An 18,314-nucleotide genomic window follows, 5' to 3' on the forward strand; every position below is an offset into this window, starting at 1 on the left:
CAATTTAGGCTTATTCAGAACCTTGAAGAAAGTTTCTTTGTAAATAAACCTGTGTGCACAGGTTCTTTTCCACATCTGGTGAGTGCAGTGTTATGCACAGTGACAGCACAGTGTGGAATAGAGTTTCTTCAAGTGTAGTTTGTCAAATATAGTCCCTCAAAAGCACCTGTTCCTTCTGAAACTGCAGTTTGAGGGGGTGTCCTGGAGACTTGTTCTGGGGATGGAGCTGGAAATCTACAGATTTAGTGATGCTCCTGGGTGGTGTCTCATGTACATAACCTGTCTTGGATGGATTCACATTAGTACATGAAGAGGCTTTGACTGCAGTGTTAGTAGTTTCTCTGTAGTTCACAGGTGATGGGCAAATGATTTAATTTTAGATTAAATGTTTTTTTACCATTACCTTTTTTACCAATACGTTGTCATTCATTTTGTTGATAGTTTCTGAAAGACTGTGGAGACATCTAAATAAAATGCCTTTTAAATCATATTCAGTATATAATTGATGCTGTGCCTGTTTTATTTAATTTTATTGCACAAATTTAGCCAGAATGTAGTATAGCTGGTATTTCAACCTATGTTCTCTTGGAACAGTAACTTTTATTCACCTGAGGTAATTGTCTACAAGGTTTACCCCCTCCATCTCCTTACCTAGCCCTGGCAGCTTCTAGCCTCTATACAATCTAATCTAGGCCTAAATTCTTTCAGCCTGTGAGACTTACTGCTGAATATGCTCACCCTGTCTAATTCTTTCTGAACTTTGGCCGGCTGGTTCAACTCAGCTATTCTGCCTCAAGCTCCTCTCCAAGCTGACTGATTAAATCTGGCTTCTCTCAGTTTTTTCACTGAATTGCGCTGCCTGGCCTCAAACTAACTCTAGCAATCTGTTCTATTCTTGGCTCCTTCTCATTCTCTGGCTCGTTCTGTCTTTACCAGTGTCTAGCTTGTTCGCTCTTCATCTTCTGTCTGTGAAACTCCCCTGGTAAAAACTGCTGCCTCTGAATTCCACGAACTGAACTGCCACAAATTGAACTCCACTGAACTGCCTCTCAGCTTCCTGACTCAACAGAGCTGACTGAATAGAACTGACAAGAACTGAGAACTGTGCCTGTCTCCTGAGTGCTGGGATTAAAGGCGTGTACTGCCACACCCGGACCTAAGCTTTTCTTTACCAACCAGGCTGGCCTTGAACTCAGAGATGTACTTGCCTCTGTCTCTTGGAGTAAAGGCATGTTTGTATTCCAGCCGGATCACTTACCTAGGTCTTTGGATGAGATCTCTTGCCACAGCAGCCATGTTCTGAATTAAAATTTCTCTACATTCCCTGTTGCCTTTAAGTGCCTGCTTCCTTCTCAGAGTGTGCTGAGAGTTGGCCAGGGGAGGAAGGAGGAAGTGTGTGAGGGAGTGACTGCATGAGCACCAGCAGTAGTTGATAACTGCTGTACCTTAAAATGTAGGCCAGAACAATCTGATCTCTTGGATTAAAATATTGTAAATAGATTACCATTTGTCAGTTATCTACAAAGCAGTTGAAAATCCTGTGGTGATGAGGCTTGCAAATATAGTTCTGGTTACATGATAGTCTGTCTCCCCTCTTCAGGTACCAAAGCAGTCAGACTCACAGCTGGCCTCTGACAGCCTGAGTCGCCACGGTGACTGTGGCAAGAAGCAAGTGTCTTACAGAACTGACATTGTTGGTGGTGTACCCATCATCACTCCAACTCAGGTAACAAATGCTTCTGTTCTGTGTTGGTCATGACTGCATATTGATACTTTTATTTTCATCAAAACTGAAGCGGAGTGTCTTTGCTGAATTCAGTTTGGTTTCTTATTGGAACGTGTTTCACAAACTTTTGTGTGTTTATTGTAAAAAAGATTGGAAGTCACACAGATAAACATTTGATCCTTCTGAGCTGAAATTTTTTGTACTCTCTCTGCAGAAGTGGAGATGGGAGTTACATGTTATACTTTGTAGCAGGATATCTCAGATCAGTCTTCACAAATTCCCATCTCACTTGTGGTGACTGCACAGTTCTGCTATGGGCTTACCATAATTCATAAGCCTCTCTTAATAGACAAATGGAGGGATTTTCTTTTCTTTCCTTTATTTTATTTAACAATGTTGTGATGAACATTCTTATATCTTAAACTTTGGCGATTACTATGCATACTAGGCAAGAGCCCTACTACTGTGCTATAACTTGATTCTTTTTCAATTTTTGTTTAAGACAGTGTCTAAAAGAATTTCCCAAGCTGTCCTCAATTCTATTTTGTAGCCCAGACAAGCCTTGAACCTTAGCTTCTTCTGCCTCAGCTTCCTGGGCAGCTAAGCTTATGGGTCAACAGCAAGATAAATTAATTCTTGAAAGTAAAGTTGTTGGGTTAGAGTCTGCAAATATTGGGTAATTTTTTAAAAACCTGTTTTGTGTGTGTGTGTGTGTGTGTGTGTGTGTGTGTTGTCATCATTTTCCTACAACCTGAGGACTGCAGCTCTGGCTGGATCAGTATCCTAAAAGTTCTGATATGTGTGGGTATTAGGAAAAATAAATATGTACTTCTAAAAATGAACTTGAAACTTTTATGTGGGCTTAAGTTTCTTATATTGTTATTGAGAAAATGTACTTTTAATATAAATTAAAATAGTGTTAGTTGAGAAACCAAGAATTTGTGAAGTGATGGCTATTGGCAGTATGGATATGCTCATTACTTCTGTGTCTTTTGATCTTAACAAACTCTGATCCTCTACAAACCTTTAACATTGTAACATACACCATCTTTTTCAAGCCTTTTGCCAAGGGAATGTGATTAGTGGGAATGTGATTGATCTCATAACATCAATAAATTAAATATTGGTTATATTTTTTTTCTGTTTGGCAAAGGGTATTTAATAACACTAATTACAGGGGTTTGTTGTTGTTGTTTTATTTTTCCAAAGTTAGATTAAAAAAAAATAGGGAAAAAGAGAAGGGTGTTGGAGGATTGCTTTTTTTCTGAAAGTGATAATTTCAGCCTGCTAACCTTGTGATTGGTAATTAGCTGGGCTGAGCTTTTTTTCCATGATATGCCTTATGTTGGCTGTTGGTGGATAGGTGTGTTAAGACACCAGTGAGGTTTGTGTTTGTGCCTGTGGCTGTTGTTGATTAGATTCTATAGAAGCAGAAGATGTCATTTTAAAGCATTTCTGGAGTCCAGTGAGATGGCTCAGTGGTTAAGAGCACTGTCTGCTTTTCCAGAGGTCCCAGCAACCACATGGTGTTTTATGACCGTCTGTAATGAGATCTGGTGCCCTCTTCTGGCATGCAGGTGTACATGCAGTCAGAGCACTCATATACATAAAATAAATAAATAAATCTTTAAAAAAAACATTTCTGAAAATGCTGCTGTTTTATTGTAATACAGAATTTTAAAATCTGTAAGTCAAGGATTAGGCAAAGAGCTTTTAGACTTGACATCAAACACATTACATTGTCCATAAAAGGAGAAGACTAATAATTGCACATCACGAGTATTTCAAATGCTTGTTTTGTGAAAAACCCTGTTCAGAGGATGAATAGAAGAGATAGACTGAAAGAAAAGTTTACAAGGTACTTATCTAACAAAGGACTTTTATCTACAGAAAGAGCTCTTAAAACCCAGTAATTAACAAACCAAAAAGTCCTTAAAAGGTAGACAAAATTCATAGCCGGCCATTTCACCAAAAAATGAAATATAGACTAATAGACACTAGGAGAGATGGCTGCCATTTGTAGCCAGTAGAGAAAAATTCGAATTAAGGACCCAGGGCAATACCTCACCCGAACAGGGATGCTTGGGTCTCTCACCTATTCATTGCTGGTGGAGGTGTAAATAAAACAGTTCAGCCACTCTAAAAAAAATTTGTGTGGTGGTTTCCTTGTCATCTTTGAGTAAGTTTGCAGTTACTCTCCAGCCTAGTATGTTTTCTTCTAGGCATTTATAATAGCCTCATTCCTAGTAGCCAGAAGCTGAAAATAATGCACACTGTTAATTGGGTAAGTGATCAGCAGCATAATACGGTGGTACACCGAGACCACTGGATATAGCAGCATAGACAATGGACAGCTGATATCAAGAGACACCTGAATGAGCCTTCAGAGAGTGATGCTCAATGAAATTTAAAAATCTCAAAAGATACTTAGTGTGGACTTCCATTTATATTTATAAAGTGTCAGATGAATGACCTGTAGCAGTGGGCAGCCCTTTGTTTGTTGATTATGGTGATTGTTGATGGCTGTGCATCAGCCAACATGTGTGTTGTCACATGTGGACAAACAAGTCCATATATAACTGTTGAAATCTGAATAAAGCTTATGGATGCTTGTTTTGAGGGATGCATCCTAGAAATATGCACTTTCCCTTTATGGAAAGAATTTGGTTAGAGAGTACACAGGGCCTCTGGCACTTTGTTTAATTATTATAAATTCCTATGAATCTGTTTAAATTATTTAAATGTAAAAAGGTAGCCCCAAGCTGGGCAAGGTGGCATGTGCCTTTAACCCCAATACTGGGAGACAGAGGCAGGTGGATCTCTGTGAGTTAGAGGATAGCCAGGGCCACACAGAGAAACCCTGTCTTGAAAATAAAAAAAAAAAAGTTAGTCCCACCAGAGGCAGGAGTTTTGTAGAACTATAGAAATGGAGGTCTGGGTTTTGATCAGGGACAGGAAAGTTTTGATTAAGTGTCATAGATTTTAAGATTTTCTAAGATAACATTAAATAGAAGTATTTAAATTTAAAGCAAAATATATATATATGTTTTGTGCTTCATTTTAGAAAGAAGAAGTAAACGAATGTGGTGAAAGTGTTGATAGAAACAATTTGAAACGGTCACAAAGCCATCTTCCTTACTTTGCTCCTAAACCACCTCCAGACAGTGCAGTTATCAAAGCTGGTTATTGTGTGAAACAAGGAGCAGTGGTGAGTAGCTAACTGAACCTGTGAAGTAGGGAAGGTTTATGTGCCAGCAAGCTTGCAAGTCAGAACGCAAGTTGTGTGCTTTGTTTTTGGAGAGACCCAGAGTGGAGGGCGGTCTGTTGCTGGGAAGGGCAGAGAGGGTTGTTCACACAGCACAGTTACTTCCTTGGTTTGGGCAGCTGGATAAGTTAATGCCTATGTCTACCAACATTTAGTCTAAGTGAACTTTCCTAAGTTTAGGTTTTTCTTTTTGTTTTGTTTAAAAACTTCAGTTTATGTATGTATGTGCATGATATGGACGAGGAAGGGGAGCATGAGCTTAATGTATTTGCTCTGAGATCAGAAGACAACTTTTTTCAGTTCTCTCCTTCCATCTTCACTTGGAACCCAACGTTCAGATTCAGGCAAGATTTACTTGTGGAGTCTTCTTAGCCCCCAGAAAGTTCTTCTATTGATTTCTCACACACTCAGGAATGGTCAGGTGTAGAGCTGTAGAAGTGGAGGAACCAGGAGTGGCTGCTGGTTTTAAGGTTGGGCTACTTAATCTCCCAGGCTTCCAGTTTTATTTTATGAGAAAGCTATTTTATAAAACTTATGTGGGTTTTGAAAGAGGTAAATGAGAGGTACAACTTTTGGCCCAGCTTCAGGTGCTAAGTAAGCATCACCAGTGAGTCCAGGTTGTCTCCATAGTCAGCAACATTGAAGAAGTTTCTACAAGACAAACAAATTTACCAGTTTTTGTTTTGTTTTGTTTTGTTTTTTTAAGACAGGGTTTCTCTGTGTAGCCTCGGCTGTCCTGGAACTCACTCTGTAGACCAGGCTGGGAACCGCCTGTCTATGCTCCCGAGTTCTGGGATTAAAGGTGTGTGCCACCAATGCCTGGCTTATTCACCACTTTTTCTAAGGTTCAAGCTATTTTACTGCCAGGTGCTTCGGTTCACACCTAAAATCCTAGCATTTAGGAAGCTGAGGAGAGACGATGGAAAATTCTAGGTTAGCTTGGGGTATATAGCAGGCTTGATGTTTATTTAATCACCTCTTCTAAAATTTATTCTCTATGAACTAAATCTTGAGACTCTCCAGAGGATATAAAGTTCAACATTTGAAAACAAAAGGAAAAAATGTGAATAAAGAAACACTTCAAATTCTTCTGGTAATTCTCCTTGACTCTTCTCCACTTTCTGGCAGCTGGAGAGGGAAATTTCTTCCTGCCTATTGGACCATTGGTCCCAGGGAGAGAGAGATGAGACCAAAGATAGGCTGTCTGTCGGTGGAGGCAGAATTTCTCCCAGGCTGTGAGGCTTAGTTGTAGGCTAATGAGGCTTTTAAGGAGGTAACCTTTATTCTTAAATCTAAAAAATAATTTATAGATTTTTCTTAATTTTAAAAAAGATTTCATTTTTATGTGTATTTTTATTTTATGTGTAAGTGTGTTTACTTGAATGTACATTTGTGTACCACATGTGTGTAGTTCTAGTGAAGGTCAGAAGAGGGTGCAAGATTCCCTTGGAACTGGACTTTGACACAGTTGTTACCTGCCATGCAGGTCCTAGGAATTGAGCCTTGGTTTTCTGGAAGAGCATTCTTAACCACTGAGCCATCTCTCCAACTATTTACAGATAATTTAGGGTATGAAAAAAATTTACAGGAGTATTTGTATAAAGGTGTATTAAACATTTTCTGTATGGGTTTGTTTTATTTTGTATTTATTGTGGACCTGTTAATATGTGAATACTTGAGAAAGGATTCATGCATGTTGTAGATAGAGAAACCTGATAGGTTAATGACATTTCTGGTGCTGATTTTTACCTTGTGGGCTGGGCCGCAAGAAGGGAATACCCCCCCCCCCCCCATCTCTGTTAGAGATCAAAATCTTGAAATACCAGAGTAATTAATAAACTCTGAGAGTGAGCTGCCCAAGGCCAAGGCCATCATTCCATCATTCAAGGCCTGGTTAGCAGGGAAAGATGCCATTTACTACCTCCTTTGGGAAGGGTGTGTTGTTTCTGAATACTTGGCATTTCTGATTGTGGGTTCATATTGGAACAATTACAGAGTGATGAACATTTGACATTCTTTGAAGCCTCTGTCTATGTTCTTCTCTGGTAGATGAAAAACTGGAAGAGAAGATATTTTCAGTTGGATGAAAACGCAATAGGCTACTTCAAATCTGAACTGGTATGCAGTTAAATATGCTTTCAAATGCTTGGCATTTGCATGCTTGTATGCTCTTCTGTTTTTGAATGTTCTAGTTCTGGTTTTGAGGGTACCTGTATTTCAGTCCTTTGGTTGTAATATATCTGGTTAATCACATATTTCTTAAATGTGTTTTAAATAAAACTGCAGTATCTTTAAGGAAGCATTCCATCTTGATGGATCTAAAATTATCAGAAACACCATATCTAAACTTCTCTCTGAGGGACATTGGAAGTGGTCATGTAGGAAATCCTCCGAAAGCAGCATCCAGCACTCTGCATGGCTGCCTTCTCTTCCTGCTTTTTCTAAGATTGCTTGTGTCCCGTTTCAGATCAACTCTTAAATTGTTTCACTTGAGATATCTTTGCCCTGTTCTGAAGGCAGTATCAAAGATTGAGTGTCCCTTCTTTCCTGTATGAGGAAAGCACTATTTAAGATTCAGGTAGCCTGAGTCTTACAGTAGATGAGTGTATAAATTAATGGAATTCTCTCCTTCATCTACCAAAGCATTGGACTTTTGTATACCCCATATTCTGTTTGAACAAAGGCATCAGAACAACGTTCAGACGAACTTTCTGCCCTGGTAGATGTGTTCCACACCTATGTTGTTCTGTGCAGGCTACATGTGATTTTTGAGTGCCGGTAATGTAGCCAGTGTGGTAAGGAGGTAAGTTTATTTCATTTTAAAATTAAAACCAATTTCATTTCACTTCAGTAATTTAAATGTATAGTTACTCATAGGCACTGGCTGGTGTATTGGGAATATTTTAAGAATTGTCTTAGCTGTCAGTTCTTTTAGAAAGCTGCTATGGGGTAAAGGACAGAAGCCACCTGCACAGCCTGGTGTAGAAAGGCAGAGCCATGTGTAATGAGGTGGCTGGCCTACCCAGCCTGAAGAACAGAGAGGAAGGAAGCACAGGAAGTGGGTAGTGACAGAGGTGAGAATGCTCACAACACATACTTGTTGATAACTGAGGAAATATATCAATGATAATACAAACCACGGCTCTTGGTTTAAAAGCGTGGCTTCTTGATATAACTTAGCAAACACAGAAGTGTGAGTGCATGTGAGTGTAAAACATACTGTAGCTCTGTATTTTGAGAAAATGATCATTTTCCCCCTAAAAGAAACCTGAACTCCATGGAGAATTGGTAAATTCTTTACCTGGGCAAGAGAAATAAATACAGGATGATCTGGACTATTTTGTCAGGAAGCAATAAACATTCTAAGGAAATACTGATCACCCAGAAGTCACTTCACAAATAGTCCCCTCACCAGATGATGACCAGTGAGAGTATCAAAATACATAATGATTTAAACAATTACAGCCATGTATTTATGTGCTCATATAGATGCGAATACATGACTGAGTGGTGACTGAGTTCATGTAACTACAGTGAGGGGCAAGATGCCTAGATAGGAATGAGACATCTATCTGTGAAATAAACAGTAAACACAGAGGGAAGAGAGCAGCTGTACAGTGAAGAAGCCTGGCAGACGCCACTTTCATCAGGCAGTCAAGTTCAACGAACTTCAGCGGTGTTGAGAATGCTGACAGCATCAGTTCTGTGCTGCTGCTGCTGCTGAAGGTAGATAGTCTTGAGTTTAATCACCAAGTGACAGTAGCCACATCCAAGGGTGGGGACAATCTACAAAATAAAGTAACTGCTGTGATCTGCAGAATTCCACATTACTCGTTCTAGAGGAGTGAGGAACTCTTCAATACTAAAGGAAAGAAAGACAGCGAGTGAGCATTCTCACACTGTAAGACAATGTAGATGCTACTTTCTCACTTTGGTGGCTATAACAAGGGACTTTAGGGCAGCACGCCTAGAATAGCAGCTCAGCCCTAAGTGACCATGTTCTTGGTCTTTTTTATAAATTCATGATTGTTTCAATGTTCAAAGAAGAAAAACAAGGTGAGATATCTGGTAGGAAACCAAACAAAATACAAACAACTTACTCAGAAAGAAACTGGGCTGAGTGTGGAGTTAAGTAGTAGCATGCATACTAGTGTATACAAGGCCCTGGGTTAGAACCTCAGCACTACTAAAGGTTAAAAATACCTAAAGTGGTCTTCAGAACTATGCGATGATGCTCAACGCTACTCAGGATTAGGGAAATGTATATGTGTGCTGTACAGACAGCACTCATCAATCACGAGGGGGCTATGAAGAGTGAAAAGATCATACATCTTCTGTCCCCAGAGAAAATAAGCGAAGAGATAGTGTTTCTTCAAATTCCCAGATTCATATGTATGTGAGTGATGTTAGAAAAATCACCATTTGGCAGGCAACTATGCTAGTAATGATTTCAGGTAAGAATCTTCAATATTTGGTAAAACTAGTGGGAAATTTTTGTTGGAAAATCAAGTACTACACCAAGAGTCTACCAAGTAATACACCAAGAGACTACCAAGAGTCTCAGTCATGACCAATGGTCCAGTCCACACCGTGCACATCCTGACAGGAATGGCTGAGAAGTAGTCGGCTGTTGTGGTGTCCTTCCAGAAGCATGTGGCCTGCACATCAGGATGAATAAACATCAGACAAACCCAGACTGGGACACAGTCTATGAAATAAGTGGCCCCAGTCATTTTACAGCTTTGCAAGATTACAGAAGACCAAAGAAGTAACTACTGTGAAATAAAGGAGACTAAGAGAAGGGACAGTGAAGCAAGTCTGCGGTAGACTGAACCTTAAGTCAGGAAATACGTCAGCTTGTCTTCTGCCATGGATACCCATGAGGTAACTTTTAAGATCAGAAGTTACAATCCATCCTATGTATGGATTGTGGTCATACTTTAAGGATGCCAAAGTTCTGGCTCCATAATTGTGCCATGTCTAAAGTAAAGTTTACTTTAGAAGTCAAAAATAAGTACCTAGTAGTATAGATGCGTCATCTCTTTAACTTGCCTGCAGCTATTCCTGAGCCGTGTACTCAGACAGGATTATAGCAAAGCTGGGCTTGCTACATAGTGCCATCTATGTCAAGATGACATTCCAAAAGAGGAAGTAGAGCACTTACTGGTCCTCATGGTCTACCACAACCAAGTCTGCTGCTTATTGAGTGACTGTCATTGAGACCAGAAATGGAGCTTCAGACAGCTGTGTGTATAAGGGCTTAAAACTGGAGTTGTCCTGCTGCTGCAGGTTTCAGAAGGTGGAGTTGTGCCTGAAATTGCCTTGACCTCCAAGTAAGATAACTAGCCTTTGAGATGAAATGTCTTGTGTCTGTTTGCTTTTTTTGCCAGGAAAAGGAACCTTTGCGGGTAATACCACTTAAAGAAGTTCATAAAGTCCAAGAGTGCAAGCAAAGGTAAGGACAGGACAGTATGAAGAATGGCACCTCCCCTCATGCATGAGCTTACATGTTCTTTGTTCTTGTGTAGATTTTGTTGTTAAGATTTACTTATTATGAATACAATGTTCTGCACACATGTATATCTGCATGCCAGATGAGGGCACCAGATCTCATTATAGAGCCACTGTGTGGTTGCTGGGAATTGAACTCAGGACCTCTCGAAGAGTAGCCAGTGCTCTAAACCTCTGAGCCATCTCTCCAGCCAGTCTTGTATGGATTTTTAACTGTGGTTAAGATATGCTGCATTTTTTTTTTCTTTAATCTGTAAAGTAATTTAACTTTTTATTTGAGAACTGAAAATTAGGAAGCAACTCATTTGTAAACTGACATTTCAAAAGTAGTTCATTAATGCAAAGGAAAAATTATTACAAGCAATTATTACAAGATTTAACAAATTGAGGTTGTAGTATTTTTAGTATTCAAAGGTGCTGCAGAATGCATTGTCACAAGGAGTTGCATTAACTTGTGCCATGATGAATTGAATGAACTTTGACTCTAAAGTTGCTTTATGAATCTTTTCTAAGTGAGCTGTGTAAAAGCATGTGAATTGTAAGGCAAACCTGGGAAATGATAATGTGGTTTGTTAGTTTTTTTTTCTTGTTAACATTTATTGACAAATACTTGGCACTGAGCAGACAGCTGGAAGGGAAACTGTCAAACTGATTTACAAACAACTGGATGATTGCTTTTTATAACAGTGACATAATGATGAGGGACAACCTGTTTGAAATTGTAACGACGTCTCGAACTTTTTATGTGCAGGTAAGACTTACTTAGAGATTATAGATTCTCTTACAAGAACGTAATGACATTTAGAGGTTAAATAAATATAAATAAAGCTTGTTGGTTTTAACCACTAATTTACCAGCTTGAAGGATATCAAGTAGTGGGTTGTTGGTGGGATATATGTTCAGAAATGGGAGTGTTCTGTTACGAATTAGTAAGATGAATCAAAGTCACATTTGGAAGAAGGGAAGTGCTTAGGTTTTTGCAGTGTGCCTTCAAATGTATTATCTTTTTGTGTTTTTCTTTAATACAATTTTTTGGTAATTTTTCTTAAAAGGATACTCTCAAGTATAAATGAAGCTATTGAAAAGAGCATTTGTGTTTGTTTATGAGAATTAATACATTTACTTCTTGCAGAAAAGCTAAGAAAACTATGGCTTATACAATACACATACTTTCACATTCAATCAGTGATCCTTACAGCAAGGTCATACTAAATGTATAAAATCTTGTTTGTGATCATATATTGTCATTTTTCCTCTGTCATTAAAAGTTCTTTGGAAACACCTGGGTTTAATTGGGATTAAAGGCATTCAGCAGGGAGAGGCTGGTGGGTTCTGGTGAATCCAAGGCCAGCCAGGGCTGTAGAATGAGATCCTGTCTAAAAAATTTTGTTTCTGGAAACATTTTAAGTTGCGTCACACTCTGTGTGTGGCTGCTCTGCAAGTTCTGTTCTTTTATGGCTAAATACTCATTTGCATAGTTTTCATGCATTTACTGTGAATGTATGATGATGGCGGCATCTCTGTGAAAAATTTGGCCTGAATTTCTGATTTCTTTAGGATGTTTCTAGGTCAAGTTTAACCATCAGAACTGTCTTTCTATTTTGTTACATTGGCTTTGATCATTGTGCTCTTACTAGTGCTGAATGAAAGTGTACTCTGCCCTGTTCCTGCTCTGAGTTCTACCTTTTGAAAAATGCTCCTTGGCGTTATTGGCATTTGATAGATTCTGAGAGAGGGGGAGTTAGTTTTCTTTAGTGGTATGACCTTTGGTAAGCTAACCACATAACAGAACAGGCCCCACTTTTAAGATTAGCTGTGCAACGCAAACTGGGTTTGGTGGAGAAAAGGTTTGGTGAGGGGAGAAATCTCAAAGTTGAGTGGGAAGGTATAGGAGAATAGAGAGGAAGAACTCAGAGGAGGGTGTAGATATGTTCAAAGTACACTGTATGAAATTCATAGTTAATAAAATATTGCTAACAACCACAAAATTCAACATACAGTATTCAAAGTACATAGAAAAAACATAACCTAAAAATTTGAAATAAATGGGGAAAATTGTTTTGCCACAATAAAGCAAGTAATCATCTTTTTTCTTTTTTAACATGTTAGTGGTTGAAAAACATTTTATATTTTGCCCTGTTGGAAATTGTAGAGTCTACAATCTAATTTTGAATGTACTTCTCAAGGAGTGAGGGCTTCTAAAATGACAGAAGTAAGAAGGTATATATTGGCTCCCTTCTCAGCCTCATGCTGTGGCCATATCCCTCTGAATATGCTGATCTCATAATATTTAAATTCGCACTGTCTGGTATTTATCAAGAAAGAGGACTACCTCTGAATATGACTACCAGTGTTTCTTTAATTCACTGTCCTGTTAGAAATCATTTCTGCAATTAATATGTATGATGATGCCAGAATGACTGTAATAGTGTCAGTTACACATATAGCAAGTTTAGACTGTAGCATTTGACAGTGAAGTACCTTTTTTGGTTTCTTCCTCTTAATTCCTTTCTACAAACATTCATTGATTTATCTGATCTTAAATACGCAGTAGCTATGTTATGTCTCCATATAGTACTTTGCTCAGAAATACCTGGGTTGAAAATAGTGCTTCTAGAGTCAGGCTTGGTACCATATACCTGTTATCTCAACTACTCGAAAGGCTAAAGCAGGAGGTTCAAGGGTAACCTGGTGAAAGAGTGGATTGAAGGCCAGCCTGAGCAATTTAGTGTGACTCAGTGTCAAAACTAAAACACAAATTTAAAAGTGAAATAAAGGCTCAGTGGCTGTTTTCCTCAACTATGTGAGTATTTTGGTTCAGTTTCCCAATAACTAAACATGCTCACCAAAGAAAGGTGCTTTCAGGAGTTGGAAAGAACTTAAGAACACTTGCTGCGCTTACAGAGGACCCAAGTTTGTTTTCCAGTATCCATGTTGAATAGCTCACAACTGCCTGTAACGACACCTCCAATGTTTTGAGTGTTTTGAAGCTAAATGTGGTGGCACACACCTTTAATACCAGCACTCAGGAGACAGAGACAGACAGATGACAGGCAGATCTAGAGTTCCAGAATAGCCAGGGATATGCAGAGAAACCCTGTCTCTTAAAACAAAACAAAAACAAATTAATAAAAGTGCTTTGAAAACTGTGTGTGTGTGTGTGTGTGTGTGTGTGTGTGTGTGTGCGTGTGTGTGCGCGCGCGTGCGTGCGTGCGTGCATGCATGTGCAGGTGACATTATATTACCAAGGTATGAAATTTATGCAAATAGGTGATTTTGAGAAAAAGTTGACTGAAAATTTCCTTTTATTTTTTTTTAGGCTGATAGCCCTGAAGAGATGCACAGTTGGATTAAAGCAGTCTCGGGCGCCATCGTAGCACAGCGGGGACCTGGCAGATCAGCATCTTCTGTAGGTTTTCTTCTTCTTGGGGAGAAACTCTACAGGGCCTGCATCCTTTGAAGTTGTTTTCTTCCTTTCCCCTAATCCTTCAGTTTCTTTGTTGAGATTATTTGCATGTTGACTTTCATACCAATTGAACTTGCAAAATAATGCACCCTAATTCAGCTTCCTTGTAGTGTCACGTGTACATAACTTTCTGTGTACATTGTGTTAATGCACAAGCTGGGCAGCTAAAGAATAGAGCCTTCCTTCCTATGTTCTTGCAGTTAGGGTCTTGTTAGTAGCTCTAGATGAAGAAATTTGACACTCTTGGTGTGACATTGGCCTGACCATTCAAAACGTTTTCAGTTCTACCAAAACATTGTCTTGTGACATTTTAGTTTCCCCTTTACTTACAATTTTCAATTAAGAATTATTTTCCTTAATGGTGTTGGAATACCACTGGCCAGCCTAGAGTCTGATATACAGTTTTGTGTTCCCATTCACTTTTTTTCTATTTCATGTTGTTACTTTAATTTTCTAGCCGGTTGATAATAAACGTTTGTTATCTTTGCTGTAGTTTGATAGTAACATTGGAACAACTAAAGGCTGTGCTCAGACATAGCAAGAGAAATGCTTGTTCATCTTGTTCAAGTAAATCCCAAGAAACAGTTTTGGAATACTTGGCCATTCATCTCTGCTCTGAAAATGCAAACCCTTTTAAGAAATTACATCTTAAAAGTAGCACTGCTGCCAACTGTCCTGGTGTGCCGCACCATAGCGTTTATGATGTAGATTCTGTATATCTTTGATACCTTGTACTTCCAGTATTCTTCCTGGTAGTAGTACTCTCTTTTACTAGTCTTCTGGGACAGAGCAGTAGATAATACTCCACTTTTCTCATTCCTTAATCATTTATCATTATACTAGTATTCCTTTAGGAATATCCAAGAAATCTCTTTTATGGGTATTAGTTTTATAACTGCCTGCATTTTATGTGACTTTGAATAGTCATGTATGAGATTCTCTGCAAAAACAGTGTCTGTTGGGAAGAGGGAAAGTTGGAGGAGGGTGTTTGTGTTCTGTGCTTTGTGGTGGGGGCAAATCAGACTGTCCAGCTGTGACTATCAGCAGACTTCTCTCTTTTCCTTCCCCTTCCAATATAGGTTAACTCTAATCTTAGCTTTGCACTGTGTTCCAGATGCGGCAGGCCAGAAGGCTGTCGAACCCTTGTATACAGAGGTATACATCAAGAGCTGGTGAATGCAGCACGTATGTGGGCTCTCATGCAAATGTGCCTTCTTAGTAGAGGGCCTGGACTCGCTCCTCCTTACAGCTGATCATAGAAGGTTGAGTTAACCCGACTGCCTTTTGCAGTTGTCATCACTAACGCAAACTATTTTACTGTAGTCATCAGGTTGAATATGTATAGTTAAAAAAAGACAAAAGCAGCCATACTAATGGAAGCTTCCAGAACTTCAGAAACTAACTGACTGAATTGCTGCAAGAATTTTGATTTTCATGTTTTATATATTTTGAGGTTGTTTTTTTTTAAATTCTACAACATTTGAAATGTGCTTTTGTACTGATCAAGGCAAACTTCTGTACACGTCCACATTGGATAAATTATGTCACCAGAATTACATGGCATTTTATAGCTCTGGTGAAGTTTACCATGTAATGGGAGCCTGATGCTTGCTGATTGTGGTGCTGTTTTCAAAGCAGCTAGTGTCCTAAATGAGTGCACAGCAGGACCACAGTGTCTACAGATTTGTTCTGAGGAGTACAATAAAGTCAGTATTTATAGCTGATCTTACTTCAGTAGTTTTAAAAGTGATTCAGTTGTGCCCTTTCTTACTTTTAACATCTTAAAACATACAAGTGTGTGACTTACCCAAAATAAGCAGAATTAAATCAATAGAAGCAAAAACAAAACAAAAATACAAGTTGTCAGAGCACTAGACAAAAATCATGTCTGAAAAGTCTTGATTTTTGTTGATTAATCTGTGGCCTTTTGTTTTTATGTTTTACATTTATCTTTTTAAATATTTGGGATAATCCATATAACTCTTAAATAAATGCTGGTAGACTCTTCTTTCAATAAAATTCAGTTGCAGTTGGAACACCATATCTTATTTTAGGGCTGGCTAGGCCATCAAAGTGCCATAAGCTGCCAAATTCAGCTTTGGGGCAGATTAGTTTCTTAGTGGAATTGGTTGTTGCCTATCATTGCTTTAAACTCACCCCTAAAATGCATTGCTTTGGGAAGGAACTTGCACATTTACGCTGCATGGCTCATGCTTCTGCTTTGTGTGTGTGTGTGTGTGTGTGTGTTGTTTGTTTTTCAGAGAATCAAGTCTCACATTGAGTGACTGACTAACTTTGTTGTTGGTGATTGGCAGCGTCTGACCACCATTCCTTTTTCCAGGAGCATTCCGGCTGTCATTCAGAATCCAAATACATTGTCCGTCCTGCCGGGGCAGCAGCAGCCACCTCACATTCCCCAGCCTCTCGCAGCCACTCTTTGGTCTCAAGCTATACCATGGAGAAGCGAGGATTTTACGAATCTCTTGCCAAGGTCAAGCCAGGGAACTTCAAGGTCCAGACTGTCTCTCCAAGAGAACCAGCTCCCAAAGTGACTGCCCAAGCTCTGCTCAGACCTCAAAGTAAAAACGGCCCTCAGGGAAAAGATGGTGAGCCAGTGGACTTAGATGACGCCAGCCTGCCAGTCAGTGATGTGTAAGGTGGGACATGTGGTCTGCCTGCCCGCTCACCCCTCAGTGTCCTTTCATGAGGCTTCCAGCCAAAGATGACAGAGGTGAATGATTCATGCATATACTAATACTGCCTCTTGGGTGCACTCTGTACGCTGGCAAACCAAGAATCTAAGGAGTGGCCAAGTTAAGAAAGGAAGAAAAAAGCTACGTCCGTATTGACTGTCTGAAGCTTTATATGTATGGGTGGTAGAAATGTGTGTGATTTTTTTTTTTTTCCTGTTGACTTTGAAATTTTAAATAACAATTTAAAACATTAAAATTACTTTAAAAAATGGTAATATGACTCCCTATGAAATATTCAATATTTACACATTCCTGTCAGCTAACATTATCAAATGGGACATTGCCAGACAAAAAATTCCCAATCTCATGATGTCTGTGGTGCTGCAAAATTTATTGTAATGTGGACTGTTTAGAAATTCTAACCATTTTTGATATTCTGGTTATTCAGGTGAGTGGCAAATTTTGCATAAAAAATTCTATTAGACTGTTGGTACAGCTGGGGGCGTAACAGGGGTAGCAAAAGGGAGAGATTGGAGTTCAGCTATAACTAAGATTGTTTTTTTGTTTGTTTGTTTTGGAGACAGGTTTTCTCTGTGTGGCCATGGCTGCCCTAGAACTTGCTTTGTAGACCGACCGGGCTGCCCTTGAACTTGTGATTCTACTGCCTTTATTGCCTCGCAAATTATAGGCCTGTGTCACTAACATGCAGCCTGAGACACTTATTTTAAAAGGCTTAAGACCTGCACCTATCAGTATTTTATTTCAGTAAAAATTATTTGGTCATAAATGTTGGGAATATCTGATTTTTTTAAATCAAAATTTGTAAATAGATCTTATTTCTGAATTTGGATCAGTGAAAGACCTCCGTTCTTATGTGAAGTCATAACTGCCCTTATTCATGAAATTGTTGTGGCCTCTACCTTTCCATCATTAATAACCTGTTCAAGTGCCTGTGTTTTCTCATCTCATTTAGGATTGTTCTCTGAAGTCCTACATGATTGGCTTTAAATGTTTGAATAAATTAATTTCAGTAGCATAGTTTGATATATTAAATAAGATAGCATTTAATGTCAGAGACACCAGAATGTTGGTGTTCTACTACCTGTGCAATATTAATGTCTTGAAAAGCAAATGAGTATGCATTTAACTGTGGGGATATCATAAATAGAAGCACCTCTCTAAAGAACCCAGTTTCTGCTGTTGAATGAAAGAATGGCTTGAGCGAGTGCTGTTTTGTGGCTGTTTGCTTTCCCCAGGCTGCTGCTCTATGATATTTCCAATTTCACACTTTTGTTTTGGAGTCATGGATGTTAGTGTTTTGCCTTTTTTGTTCTAAGACTACTTGTTAGAGGAGGAGGAATTTGCTGCAGTGGTGGGGTTTAGGGGTTAAGATGTGCTCTTTAGTTGCCCAGCACAAGAAAACACCATTCACCTTTTGTATTCATAAGCTAATATGTTAGAGTTCTGTGAGGTTTTCTTTTTGCACCTGCATTAGAAAACCCTAGGACAACAAGGTATTTAAGCAGTAAGTACCCTTCTGCTGCCATGTTCATTACCCAGGCTCTTTTGGAAGTTCCTTTTTCATGAACATACCTAGGAACCCTTGTATAGACACTTGGCAGCATTGATGAGCCTGGCACTGTTTTCTTTGGT

General features: G+C 39.0%; 1 protein-coding gene across 7 annotated transcripts in view; it reads left to right on the forward strand.

The window, feature by feature from the left end:
• The window catches only part of Plekha1 (pleckstrin homology domain containing A1), a 48,957-nt gene extending 32,021 nt beyond the window's left edge, over positions 1-16,936 (forward strand). For 2 of the 7 annotated variants that reach the window (XM_055608860.1, XM_055608862.1), the window contains exons 6-12: positions 1,601-1,726; positions 4,791-4,934; positions 7,041-7,109; positions 10,382-10,446; positions 11,190-11,253; positions 13,822-13,911; positions 16,310-16,936. In XM_055608860.1, the coding sequence (XP_055464835.1) occupies positions 1,601-1,726; positions 4,791-4,934; positions 7,041-7,109; positions 10,382-10,446; positions 11,190-11,253; positions 13,822-13,911; positions 16,310-16,624 (873 nt within the window). In that variant the 3' untranslated portion in view covers positions 16,625-16,936. Of the gene's footprint in view, positions 1-1,600; positions 1,727-4,790; positions 4,935-7,040; positions 7,110-10,381; positions 10,447-11,189; positions 11,254-13,821; positions 13,912-15,082; positions 15,231-16,309 lie in introns of those variants that run through there. The other 5 variants (XM_055608863.1, XM_055608865.1, XM_055608864.1 and 2 more) reach the window with 5 other exon arrangements.
• Positions 16,937-18,314: the final 1,378 nt, after the last annotated feature.

This window comes from Psammomys obesus, unplaced genomic scaffold (genome assembly GCF_907164565.1).
Source record: "Psammomys obesus unplaced genomic scaffold, mPsaObe1.curated_primary_1811, whole genome shotgun sequence".
Taxonomy (NCBI): domain Eukaryota; kingdom Metazoa; phylum Chordata; class Mammalia; order Rodentia; family Muridae; genus Psammomys; species Psammomys obesus.